Source organism: Lissotriton vulgaris, chromosome 6 (assembly GCF_964263255.1).
Source record: "Lissotriton vulgaris chromosome 6, aLisVul1.2, whole genome shotgun sequence".
NCBI classification, from domain to species: Eukaryota; Metazoa; Chordata; class Amphibia; order Caudata; family Salamandridae; genus Lissotriton; species Lissotriton vulgaris.
In genome coordinates this window covers 1,389,946,827-1,389,961,070 of record NC_141694.1, presented here as the reverse complement: position 1 = coordinate 1,389,961,070, position 14,244 = coordinate 1,389,946,827, and the positions used below count along the sequence as shown (strand labels likewise).

General features: G+C 43.2%; 1 protein-coding gene across 2 annotated transcripts in view; it reads left to right on the top strand.

Moving 5' to 3' along the window:
• The window catches only part of CFAP36 (cilia and flagella associated protein 36), a 319,762-nt gene that overhangs the window by 142,389 nt on the left and 163,129 nt on the right, over positions 1–14,244 (top strand). For both annotated transcript variants that reach the window (XM_086927503.1, XM_086927504.1), the window contains exons 6-7: positions 7,377–7,428; positions 10,477–10,591. In XM_086927503.1, the coding sequence (XP_086783629.1) occupies positions 7,377–7,428; positions 10,477–10,591 (167 nt within the window). The remainder of the gene's footprint in view (positions 1–7,376; positions 7,429–10,476; positions 10,592–14,244) is intronic.

Genomic DNA, 14,244 nt, shown 5'->3' with positions numbered 1-14,244 from the left:
ATGGCCACAGTACACTTTTTAGGCATCACCGGTTCCAAAATTTCCCTCTAATCTTCGGTTTTCCATTGACTTTTTTAAATAAACAACCGCAACCACTCGGTTTCACAGTTCCCATTCGAGGCATCACCCGGATTCACAATCACTCCCACAAGGAGTCTTCCATATGCCCGAATTCCACCTCCAATTACGCTTGCCTCACTCACTCTATGATCAGGCCTTACCTGCATTACGGCCAACTCGGTATTATTTGAACTAATTTTTGAACTGTGCATGTACTGAAATATTGAGAGTGTCACTTAAAGTTCCTAATTCTGGCAATTAACCATTACTGCTTGGTTTAATAGCTCAGTCCACACTCAAGGCACCACCCATCACTCTTGCTTATGTTTTAATTCTCGCATGCTTTAATTACTGCGCCACCTCCATAGTTTATGATCAGGCCTCACCCGCCATACGGACAACACCGTATTATTGAACTGTACATGTACTGACATTTTGGAAGTGTCACTAATGTTTTCAACACTGCGACGTATTTTTTCAACTTTTGCACAATGGTCACAGGTATCTGCAAATATATAGTCTGCCCTCACATGCTCTAATACAGTTTCATTTTCCCTTCTCTTCCCCTAATTCTTTTCTCCCTACTGTAACTCTGTACTTATTCTTTCGCAGTAATTGACAAACATAAATTACAATGTTTGCACAAAGGCATGTTTATTTTGACTGTCCTGAAGATGATCCCATGATTCTCCCCTAAGGGATCGAAACGTTGTCGACATTATATGTACCATATGTTTCTAATAGTTCTGGATCACAAAATGCAATGGTACTCTTCTGTAAAATAAGTCTAAAAAACTACTGTACATAGACTTTGTGTTCTTGCCTGAAACTTCGCTCCTCCCTTCCTTTTATGTTTCCCATGTATGTTCTTAAGTCGGATGCAGGTGTCGTCCCACTTAAATTTGTTACTTGATCCTTTTTGTTTAAATACTTATTGATGAATAAATGCTGTCCGGCTGGACAAAGAACATATTGTCTATTTAGCGTATGTTAACCAAGGTCTCCTTAAAACTCTTTCTTGTCTAGGGACCACTGTCTTTAGTACAAGTCTATTCCTGGGCACTGTAAGTGCAGTGCTGCAATTATGAATATATGGTGCTGGGAGTTTGTCATCACGAACTCCACAACACCATAATGGCTACACTGAAGACTGGGAAGTTTATCAAACTTCTCAGCACATTAAACCCCCACTGATGCCAGTGTGGTATTTAATGTAAAATGCACAACAGAGGACATCTTAGAGATGCCCCCTGAAACTCGACCAACTTCTAGTGACCTGACTGAGTGGCTGCTTAGGCTGCCACAAACAAACATGTTTCTGGACCCCTGGGTCGAGAGCTTGCTGCTCTCGGGGGCCTGAAACAATGTACATACTGGGAAGAGGTGCCAAGCGTCCTCTCCCAGGATGGGCAAGGTTAACGAAGGGGAAGCTTTGTGAGCCTCCCCATACCATTTGCTGCTTTCAGCAACTGGTCCCCACTGGTTCTACCCCCCACTTTGGGCGGGAGAACCGACGGGAAAAACAAGTGAGGGAAAAAGGTGTGCCCACCTCCACCCCTCAGGTGGGGGAGGCGAGGTGAAGCACAACCCTGAGTCCTCACCATCTTGAGGATGGGGGGCCTAGCCAACCAGGGACAGGCTCCTGCTCCCCTCCCACTGGAGGGTGACACAATAGGGTGTGTACCCACCCCAGGGAAGGGACCCATTGGTCCCTGCTCTTACCTACCTGTAACACCCCTAAATCTAGTATTTAGGGGGCACCCTGAACCTTGCTTCCTCAGATCCAGCCTGTCAACAAGAAGAAAAGGAGAAGAAGGACCGAACAGCTGTGCATCCAGCTAACAAGAGACGACGCCCACTGACTTAACCCCAGCCCTACCGACCTGTCTCCCGTCGAACCTGCTCCTGCAAAATCCTGGTGCGTCCTGCAGCCAGAAATCTTGAAAACCCCGGAGGACCTGCCTGCCTTCACTTCCAAGACTACTTCTCCCGTGAGCACCGGATTTGTTCAAACTGCAGCTTCTGGCTCTGGCCGGATACCACAAAACCAGCCCACTCTGCACCCGCCGATCCCGGACCGAGCTCGAGTTGAAAAACACAACGGGGATGTCCCCCCGGCGATTCTGACCTGAGATCTGGCGACCCCTGACCTGCCTCCAGCCGACACCTGCAGCCTAAATCCAGAACGCCCCCCTGACCGCGACCCGGAGCTGGTAAAAATATCTGACCCCAAAATGCACCCCTGCACCCGATTCCCCACGGCCTTGTGTGACCAAACCAACGGTGCCTAACCAACCCTTAACTTCCCAACTTACCTCTCAATGTGGTGGTCGCACCCAGAAGTCCTTCGTCTCCCTGCCTGCAGTTCTTTTGCAAACCGGAGGTTCTCCATTGAAAACAACAGGGCACCCGACCTCAAAACAGCACCCTGCTCAAGGCCTCCCTAGTGCCACTAAGGGTGCACCTTTGGTGCTAATTTGGTTCTCTATTTGCTCTGACCTAAACCCTAGTATCTTTGCTCCCACAGCCTAGTGGCCTGCTTGTCAGCAGCCGCCAACCGGAGGCCCCCTATCCTCCATAGGATAGCATTGGGCCTCAACACTCTGCACCCGCCCTAGTGCCACTGAGGGTGAAACGAAAGTGCATCACTGACCCTGGGGGACCTAAGCTCAGAACCTTAACTCCCACAGTTGATTACTTACCTACAAACCGATAACCCGTTTTTCCTCCATAGGATAACATTGACAATTTTCTTTCAAAAAGTTTCAAAGTGTGGAGTTTTGAAATCTAAAAATATTCTTTAAAAATCGCACAAATAACAAAAAACGCATTGGAAGAAGAACTGTGGCCAGGGCGAGAGATCCCCCGCAATTTAATACTAAGCTGATCGTCTCCCTTCTCTACGCGGACGACGCAGTGCTAATGACTCGAACCCAGCTCGGATTACAGAGAGCCCTTGCCACTTACATTTAATTTATGGACAATCAGGGCCTGAAACTCAACGTAAAAAAAACATTCAGGATATCATGTGGGAAGGGGAAGAATAAATGTAGTAGCTTAGTAGCTGGGAGTGGTAGAATTGAATCAACCAAAACGTCTCCTATGGCATTTTGTTTGAGGATACAGGCTCCTGGGGACCAGCGGTCAAGAGTAGGACCCTTTTGTTTAAGAGGTCGACCGCGGCAGTGATTATTTTTTTTTTTTAAATGGGCAAAAGGCCCCCGGGGATCCTCCTCAAAATCTACCAAGCAAAATGCTTAAGCATCGCAATATATGGGGCGGAATCTGGGGCTTTTATGATGTTTCCCCCATACAGGTGGTAAAAAATGCTTTAATGTTTATTTGAGCTGTTCCCCAGAGTTCATCTGTTTTTAATTGTCATTGTGAATTGGGGATTTCTCACATCTCCGATGTAATCTAAATGCAACCAATTTTGCTCTGGCATAGTCTGGACCTCTCCCAGTCTAGGGTTGAACCGTAAAAATAATTAAGGATTCAATGAGGTTGGATCAGGTTAAAAAAAATTGAGTAGACCAGATTTCTATATTAATCCAGACTCCATGTGCACTATATCCAGAAAAGAGCTTAAAGCTGTATGCCTGACCCATCTTGAGTCTTTTAGAATTGCAGTGGAATTTAACAAAAGTTCGGTAATCCTGCACCAACTGACCCTGGCCAGCAACTCCATTCAACCCTACCTAGTGTAGTGTACAGGGGTATATGATAGATATATACTGACTAGGTTTAGGTTTGACAGTTTCCATTGTTTGGTCACATTTCCAGCTGTAAATGACTGGTCCAGGGATCTCTGTCACTGCCCATGTGATTATATATCATTACAAACAACAATGCATGTGATCTTTTTTTGTAAATGTTATTCTAAGGAACATGCTAGATGGATTATGCCTTTTTTATAGCAGGAAGCCTGGCGGCAATGTCGCCTGGCTTTACTGTTTCTACAATTACTGGATAACGTGTATTGTATTGGTATCATGACTGGACTTTTAAAAAGCATTTTGAGGTATAGGAAAAGCATAGTTTTTAAATTATGAAATATGTACTGTTGGATCAGCTGCTTATATAAGGCATTTTTAGGGCTCGCTGCCGTTAGCAGCGCGAAGCGCTGCCGCAGCGAGTATTATAGTCACCGTGCTCACAGCCAAGGGGGTACAGAGCTGTGCACGAGCGGCTATTGGCCTGTGCCCGAGCCGATTGTGCTCTGTGAACGCGCACGTCTCCGGAAGACGTGCTGCGCCCGAGCTGCCTCCAGCTTGGTTTTTTTGGATCCATTTCGCGGCCGACGCAACTAAACGCTGACGTCTTGTTAATCGTCCTCATTGCCCCAACCTGCCACTTAACATCCCCGTGCAGTCCCCTACCCCCACCACCACCTCGTAATGTAGAGCACTGGGATTTATTTATTTTTTGTTACGCGAGGCATCAGTTTGTCATGCCCCATCTACTTTAGCAAGCGTTTCACACTCCTGTCCTTGTTGCATGTTGAAACTTCACTGTTTAAATCCCTGCCCAGAACGTGATTCATAGGCATTACTTCATGAACAAAATGCACGAACGTTATATATTTACGAAATGACCTATTGCAGGTGTTTTAAACGACTGGGATGGTCTGTGCTCAATAAGAGGGTTGCTTCGATGAAATTGTGCAGCCATGAAGAAACAAGGCCTTTTGGCCGACATCAAGTGGACAACAGGCTCCAGAAGACGTGCATTTGTTTAATGAAGGGGTTTCTGTATGAGTCACTCTGCTGTTGTGTCGCTGGTATAGTCCTCCGTCTTCGGGGGAAATGCCTTTTGCCCAGAACTGCCAAACTCAGACAGGAAGGACTAAGAAAAGAGATCGAAATCTAAAGACAAGAAAAGATTTTATTGGCAGATTTAACCGCTCCAAGCGATGGAAAAACGGCACTAGTTAAAATCAAGAATAAAACACATACAACCTAATATAAGAAGGATTTTTGTAATATTGTTGCTTTAACGTTATTCACTCAGACGTGGTGGGACAGAAAGATTAATATGCATCCGAAAGGCATGTCCGTGTGTATGTGCACTGCAGCAGCCGACAGGATGGGGCGGTGGTTCCGTAAGTGACTCAGTACAGGGTTACAAGCTAGCGTGAGGCCTCCAGGAAAGGAATGCAAGCCGTTTTAACACTTCGGAACCTTTCCACTTGATTAGCCATGGAAGAGACTGCTTCTCCACAAAGGCTGCCCAGGACACGTCCAGATATGTTTTTAAGTGGCTAGTGTGTCCTTCGGGGTATGGCAGCTCTGGTTGTCATTAATGTTCAGTCTGTGCGATCTCTTTGATGTTAGTCAGTAGGGCTTACTGTTTCAAACACAGCGAACAGTAGGAAATGCTTCCTCCAATCTTCTAGTTTCCTATGTGCTATCTATGTGGGATCTTCTTTAGATTTTTAATTTTATTTGTATAATTCACTCTAATCCGATTATGAATTTATTTGTTATTGATGTTTATTTTTCCTTAATGTGATGGACTTTTTAAATCAATTTATATATATTTGATCTTTTGATTGTTTTATCCTTTACGGTTTTATGGTACGAAAAGTATTTACTGAATTGAGTAGTGGAATATATATTTGTCCCCATATCTAACAGGGTGGAGTGTGGTGACACATTAAGACATTACAGATTTTAGCTACAATTAGGCTGTTTGTTTGTAAGGATTAGGGTGCACGAGCGGCACATTAATGAAGATGAAGGTTCATTAAAACAACCTTTTGGCACATTGATTATGTTCCATGGTCAAATCTCAACTGTCTTAGTCTTAGTGCAGGAGGAATAGAGTCAGTCTGTTTCAACTGTATTATTAACAAGTCAGGACATTTTAGACCAGTAATATGCAGAACAAGCCCAATCATTACTGTGGCCAGAGCAACACTGGTACCCCCTCTTGTCCCACATGACATCACTGCTGCAAAGGAGAATGCTACATGTGACATTCACCTGGGACTGGTACAGTCGAGGATGTGATATTGACATTTTGGATGTGTGATCGATATAAATATTTTCAGGCAGAGAAGCAAAGATTCACGAGGCGATACCTCTCCTCTGAGGAGGGAATTCCAGCATGATCATAAAGCTATCATCAGAGCATCACGCAGCAATTGACATGGCTATGTTCTGAGTAACGCCAATGGATTACAGCCTAGTCATGACTGTTCTGCTTTTGTGTTGAATGAAGTTTAAAGCTTCCAGTTATTGGAAGAGAGAGGATGTGGCATTACGGCCAGAGCTGCGTGGCAGGTTCATGTCACGGCGTCTGCTCAACATCCCGCGATTCTGGGCAAATCACTTAGGGCCAGATGTATCAAGAATAGCTTTTGCGATTCTTAAATAGCGAATTTTACCGATTCGCTATTTTAGAATCGCAAAATGCAATGTATGTAGGCTTAAAATTCCCTATTGGCGAATCGCAAATTGCGATTTGCTGATAGGGCATGCCTAGAGGCCCATAGGAATGTATGGGATGGTATTTGTAATTTGCGTTTACCAAATAGGTAATCGCAAATTGCGAATGCAATTGCAAGGGTGCCAGGGAGACATAGGCCCCCCTGATGCACCCCCAAAAATGGTAAGTGTGCACATGTAGCGCACACACATGCCATGCCCTATGGGCATGTGTATGCGCCACATGGCACTCAGAAAAATGCAATTTTGTTCATTTTTCTAAGGATTTGCAAATTACCACCAACTTTAAGTTGGTGGTAATTTGCAATTCCTTAATGCAAAGTAGCATTCTGAAAATGCTTCTTGCATTGCATTAAGGGATTCGAAAATTGCGATTCCCTAACTGCATTAGCAGAATAGGTACTATTTTACGAATAACTTTTGGTTTGATACATCCCAAAAGGCTTTTTACCATTTACAAACCTGCCGATTCTGCGAATCGGTCCCTTTGCGAACGGTAAACCCTTGATACATCTGGCCCTTAATCTACTCCTGCCTATAAAAAAACAAGCATTTGCAAGGCAATAGGTCTCGCATTACTGAAAGTTTTAGCTATTGGCGTTGAATTATTGTTTGCAAAAGCAATAGCTCAAACTTTCAGTAATGCGAGACCTATTGCATTGCAAATGCTTGTTTAATGTTTATCTTGTATGAATTGTCTTTTTTATCTCCTCTTTTTTATGATTTTATCAAGTGTCTAAAATCCAAGAAAGCATTTTCTGATTCTGAATAATTGGGATTGCAAATGATTAATCATTAATTTGCCATTTCTTACAATATGTTAATCTTTCTTGATATTGGTTTTTGTTTTGTGTCCCTTTTATGCAGACGGTCTAAAGAAGAATATAAGCAGGAACAATTACGGAAAAAGATAACAGAAGTGAGTTTAAAAGTGTCTGAAACATACATGTGCTCATACTGTAAAGGTACAACTACAATTGTGTTTTAACAATCTATAAAACTCCTTGGTTCTGAGCTGTGCTCGAAGCTGCAGATGTTAACATGTTGCTAACAATTACAAAGAATGATTACTACAACCCTTTAAGATCTGTCAGTACTTGTTCACAAAAACATTTTTGCTTTTCTCTATAAATGAAGTTTTGTCATCCTGTTTTCATCAGTTTGACTTTTTTTTCAGTTTAGAAATCCATCCACATGATGGATTATTAAGATATTCTGCACAGGATATTGATTACTATTTGTTCTTTGGGATCTTTCAGTGGCTAACTAAGATGCTGCAGACTGAGACCTTTAAAATACTGTTCAGATTGATCTCCTAAAGCCTTAAAGCTTTGTACAAAAGAACCTGACTAGGCCAGACCTTTGTTTTAGCAACCTCTAAATAGGTTTTTTTCACGTTTACTCCATGCCAATTATATGATTCGGTAATCTTTTCTGCATTATTCTGGATTTATCACACTTGCAACGTAATCCATAGTTTTCTGCATAATATGAGTTCAATAAAAACTTTTTCTAGTTCAAACTGAAGGCAGTGGCAAAGGTTAATAGATACTTTTTCAGTTGCTATTGTGGTTCAGGTGGGGCACTGTGAGCTGGTTAGGAATAGGCCAACATTTCCTGATGATATGAGTGACTGAGTCAACATGTTCTGAAGTTTATGTTGTCCAGATACACAGTCCGACTTAATTTCTAGGAACCATACAACATGGTGCCACAAACGTTCTAGGTCTGGTACTTATTTAATGGGTCCTTGCGTGTGCACAAGGTCTCCTTATTCACCTTATTTGATTTGAACGTGATTTATAAAGCGCAACGAATGCCCAACGGCGTCAAGGCACTATAGTTTCAGAGATGTGAAACCGCTCACGTGGAGTAAAACCAACAGAGAGGTAAGAGATACCCTATAGCATGAGAAGCTAAATGGGGAGTGAGCTCTAATCCTTGTCAGATGAATTGGCAGCGAGTTCCAAGTCTTGCAGCCGCAACCAAGCAGGCTCTGCCTCCCCATTTCTTCTTCTGAAATCTGGGCACTGTCACCAAATTAAGGTGGGCTGAGCTGAGAGTTCTCCAGGGGATGTAACTATTAAACATCCTTGAGTCCTCCTGGGCAGGTCTGAAAGAGGCCAAGTGGAGCCTGGTCAGAACATTCTACACTAACTGTAAGTTGGCTTGAGTGCTGTTATTGGTCTCAGATATAGGCCCTTACAGTAGTCAATTCTAAATATGAATAGTGCCAAGGCCACTTGTTTTCGTGCTGAAAGGGGGATAAAAGGAAACTTCTTCTCAACATTTTAATCAGCCAGAAACACTTTCGACACAACGAGGTTGGCCTGAAGATCTAATGAGAACTTACAGTCCAGCATCACCCCTAGGTTCTTAGCCCTCACTGTGGGCATAGGTATAGTCCCCAGAGTCTCAGGCCACCAATTATGATTCAAATTGGAGGTTTGTGCTCAAAAGCAGTACAAAAGGGGGTGGTAATGGACAGAGCATCTGAACCAATCAAACACTCACACCCAGTCAAAAGATCTGGGTTTAATCCCTCAGCGTTCTTTAGCCCACTCTGCCTAAAGCAATACCTCCAGCTTTCCTCCATTGAGCTTCAGGTAGTTCTTCTCCTTCTACCCAGCTGCTGCTGTCAAGCAGTGATTGTAACTGGCTGCAGTATCTACCATGTCTGTCAAAATTGAAACAATGAACTATCATCGGTGTAAGAAACCACCTGTAGCCCAAATGAACAAATAATCTTACCAAGTATGGGACATGTACAAGTTGAAAAGCGTAGGGCTTAAAAATAACTCCTGGCACCCCGTACGGCAGAGGAAAAGAGTCTGATAGAGAGTGGTTCACTGCAACCCTCTGAGATCTATCCGTAAAGAAAGAGGACGGTAGTTTCAGTGCTCTGCCTGAGACACTAAGTTCCTGTAGGCGATCAATCACCAGAGATGGGGAAATGGTGTCAAAGGCCATGGACAGATCCAAAAGGATCAGCGGCGCAACTTGTACTGCATCTGCAAGCTTCCTAACACTGTCCATAACCACAACCATAGCTGCTTCAGTTCTGTGATCTTTCCAGAATCCGCAGTGTGACACATTCAACCAGGTCTGCTCTTCCCCAAAGGCCATCAAGTGGCTAAGATGTTTTTCCAAGATCTTAACAGGACATTGGAGGAGAAAGATGGGTCAGACGTTTTTTATGGCCCTTTGGGTCCAGGTTAGGTTTTTTGAGGCGTCACTACTGCCTCTTCTACAGATGAGGGCAGCAACCAGAAGCGATGGTTTTTATTTCATTATACAGAGACATATGTGGTGTTAGGGATTAATCCTCCTCAGCTTAATAAGAAACCCCTATGTTAGTCTGAAGGTTGTTCAAACTTGAATCATTAAAAGTAATAACCCATTATAGTATTTTCTTTCTTTGAATTCCATTTATTAAATATGGAGCTAGCAGCTATCATTGCTTTTAATTGCAGTCATTATGTTACAGTACTATTGCTACAACAAGGGCTCCCTGTGGGAGTGGAAGAATTTTCCTTTGTGGTTCAGACCCACAAAGTATATAAAACAGAGGTATTCTATTTATGGGTTCACTTTCCTGCAGTAGATGCCACTTCACAGGCATTTCACACTCCAGTTACATTACCAGTTCAATACAAAGTTTATGAAGATTTAGAAATTACATTAATATACCAGGAACATCGCAAATGGTTCCAAAGCACCCTCCCACATGCACTAAACAATGTAAGACTTATTCTCTTTTGCAATTCGTATAACACATGCCCAAACAGGAACGATAGATTGATTAAGATCTAATTGTATCTGAAATAATGCATTGAATCACTAACAGTTATAACTATGAACAAGCATGTGCATATTTTGACAGTTGAAGTCAGTTAATCAAGAAACTGCTGGATTCTCATAGGAGCAATGCATTCTGGAGAAAAAATTAAAACATTTGTTTTTTTAGTTATGTGGTGTTCAGTTGGAGCCATCAGAAAATCTACACGAAGAATCACCAGAAAAATCTATTAAGGACTCGAACAGAGTTTCTTTTGAAGATACAAGCAGCGCTCAAGTAGCAGGTAATGAATGTGCTATGAATTTCTAAACAGCACACCTACAACAACAACAATGTTGCTAGTTAAACTCCCAGTTCTACCAGTGACAATAAGCTCCAGGAACATGGATGCCTTTGTTGTTTTTGAACTGCTAATGTCACGGGGTACAAAACCTTCTCTCTTGTTTTGGTTTGTTGAAAATATTTCCTGATTACAGAAATATAAAATCATCCCTATACATAAATGAATGGGTTTTCCTCCTCTCGTGCTTTATTTTCTTTACAAATACATCTATAAGACTGCAGCATTTAAAACTACATACATGTGTACATTTCCTTTGAAAATGTATAATCTGAAAAAGAAAAAATGTATAACAAATAATATAACTATGTAACATTTCTGTAACATTGGATCTTTCACCTATTTATATTCTGTATTGTATATATGTCAAATATATAGTTATATAGCATAAGTATAGCTGCATACAACAAAGCGCAGAGCTATTACCACCAGCATGAATAAGCCATCATAGATTCTTATATCTAGACAGCAGAGATTGCCTAAAGACTGCTGTCAATTCTCTGGGGTAATTTCTTGCTTCTTTTAATCAGTAATTTAGCAAAGTATTCTTTCGTTTTCTCATTTCATTTGTTGAGGCATTTGACTTGATTTTTTTCAGAATGTGTCTGTTGGCTATTGTAGCACCTTAACGCCTTTTTAAAACTTTTTTTTATTGTATACTTTTTCATTTTTTTGTCAACTAACATGGTGGCCCATACAAGCAAAGGTAGAAGGGTTGGAACGGATGATAGTACTAAATCATCTATATTCTGAATTCTAACTCCTTCATGTGCAAAATAGATGTATCAACCTTTTTCAAACAATGTGTGTTTAAGGTTTGGGACACAGTGCCAATAGAGCCGTTTTGATTCTGAAACTTATGCTCGAGCAATACCCCATTTGCGTGTTGTCGGGTGGCTCAATACGGCTCTGCGTTATGTCGTTGGTGTCGATTGCGTCGATTGGGACGTCGCAGTGACCTGTATAGGAGCCACCCAGGTGCGCGGATGTCAGTTCTTTTCTTTCTGCGCCAGTTAGTCAGCGATTCAGGAAGAGCTACCCCTCTGTCGCTTTTTGACTGACCTTTTTTCGACTTTTTATCGACTTTGGGATTTTTTCCAACTTTTTGTGCAAGGTTGTCTTCAAGGAAGACAGAGTTTAAACTGTGCAGTGCCTGCCACCGCATGATGTTGGGTACAGACCCCCACCTTGTCTGCCTCTGGTGTTTTGAGCACGACCCCAATTCAAAGTCGTGCTCGGACTGTTGGGCTATGGCTCCGAAGGCCTTGCGGGAGCATGCTATGAAGCTCCTTGCAGCCTTGCAGTCGACACCATCCAGCGAGACTCCGCGGCGGTCCCAATCAAAGAAGAGGAGGTCACAGGACCGTTCCAGTAGCCCCAAGTCCTCTTTGTCCCACTTGAGATCTTCGGGACACTCGGACTTCATCTTCACCTCGACTGTTGTCCATCGACAAACGAGGTAAGGAGCACCAATGCCCTAGGCGCGGTTTTGCCGAGCTGGAGCCAAGGTCGACTTCGCGCTTTCCTCCCTTTCTGGGAGCCGGAGCGACCCCTGCTCAATTTAAAATATTTTAAGAGCCCATGCATCATGTTTTTGGTCCTCAGGGCTAGATGGCTGTGTCCAGGTCTGAATAAGGTCGCACAGCTGGTGATACTTCCGACCCAGCCGGGCCCTTGACCTTGAGAATACTCGGTATGAGTATATATGTAGAAGGATACGAATTAGGGTAGATCGTGAGTTAATCCTCACTCTCGGAGGTCTTAAGGATTGCACCGTTCTTCAAGTTATCTGTCGCCCAGAAGAACAGGGTATTGTTCTTTTCGGCGGGAAATCACTCGTGTGTGTCCTTTAATTAATAAATTCCGTGTCCGCTCCAGGCTGTGTGCAGAGGTCCAAACAGGAACACGGCTCGGGGGTTTGACTGCGTTACACGCCGCTGCCTCGCTGCACACAGCCTGGTGCGACCTTATTCAGACCTGGACACAGCCATCTAGCCCTGAGGATTCGCGAATGCGATGAAACACGTGTCGGCTGGCTGCATACTGTATTAAAGACTCCAAGACTCACCCCTCATGAGAGTTTAATTGAATACTTCTGTCATTTATTACTGTTTTCTTTCCAATTGTTACTTAACATTGTGTACCTTGTGGAGTGCATCGGCAACCCAGTCTGTCAAATAAGGGGTAGTTCTTCTACTCTATTGGAGTGGTTTAGGTTTCTCCACTCGCCGTATTGCACCTAAACATAAGTAGTTCTGTACTGTGTGCGTACATACGGGCAGTGCACCTTGGGCTCAACTGATTCAAAAACCTTTGTCATATGTATCTTATATTTGTGTCGCTCTGTCTGTGTGCCTCGAAGGCACGGAAAAAAGGGCGTAACTGACGTCATCAAACTGACAAGGCTCTCTTATGGCTCTGGTGAAGTCAGCGGAGACGCGTGCGGAGCCATGCTTCTGTGACGTCGACCTCGTCGGCGTGGAGAGCTACGAAAAATTCAGAATGCTGCTGGCGCAGTGGATATTCAGGTTACGATTCTGATGTTTCAGCTTCTCTCCTGGATTTCGGTGAGACTGATTCTGAGGCTGTTGGGCCTCATGGCCTCCTGCATCCTGTTGGTAAATCATGACAGGTGGCGTATGTGCACTCTGCAGTGGAACCTGAAGTTCTAGTGGAAACACCATTGTGGAAATCTTACTTACTGGGTCCAGATCTCTGAAGGAACTGCAAGAGATCTGCAGTGGTGGTTGACGAACCGCAATTGGGTCAACGGCTGACCCCTCTCCCTTCCCCAACCAGATCTCACAGTCATGACAGATAAGTCACTATTGGGGCGACCATCAGGGAGAGGTGGACATCAGGGGACACTGGTCTCCGGTGGAGTGGGGCCTCTGCATCAATTTGTTGGAGCTTTGAGCGATTCTGTTTGCATTGAAGGCATTTCTCCCCTCTTGAAGATAAAAAAAGACATTAGATTTTTTTCATTGATTTCCACAACCACTACCAGTAACTGTACACAAACAACCCAATCTGTCAAAATTCGTTAGTATTTGGGGTGGATTGAGAGCGTTGGGTTTGTGGTAAACAGGCATCGACGTGTTTCGAAGGTATAGTATTATTTGGACCTTCTTTGTCAAGACTACAATTGATTATGCTCTCGGTCATAAAACATCCATCGATCTCAATTCTTTATAATTTAGGCATAGGTTGGCCACTATCATGTTGGTTCAACTGTTTCTTAGGCACACTGGAAAATTGTATCACTAGAAAGTACTTCAATAATTGGAAGCTCTGTTGTATCTTTTGGTGGTATTTCTTCCTGCCAATTTCTGAATTCCACTAGACCAATCTTTCGTTGCCTAGGGTCTGCTGGCTAAGTCTGACCCTTATCTGAACTCCCTTATTGCACAATGTTCTCCTTTCCAAAATCATACAATCACATTTTTATATTCATTCAGAAGCGCGTGCAGAGAGTTGGCGTGCATAAAGTTCTTCCGTTTAAAGACGTCTTGATAAAAAAAAACATATCTCTCGGACTGTTTTAAAGTATATTTTGTGTAATTATTGTGTTAGGCATTTCTTTTGCCTTGATGTAA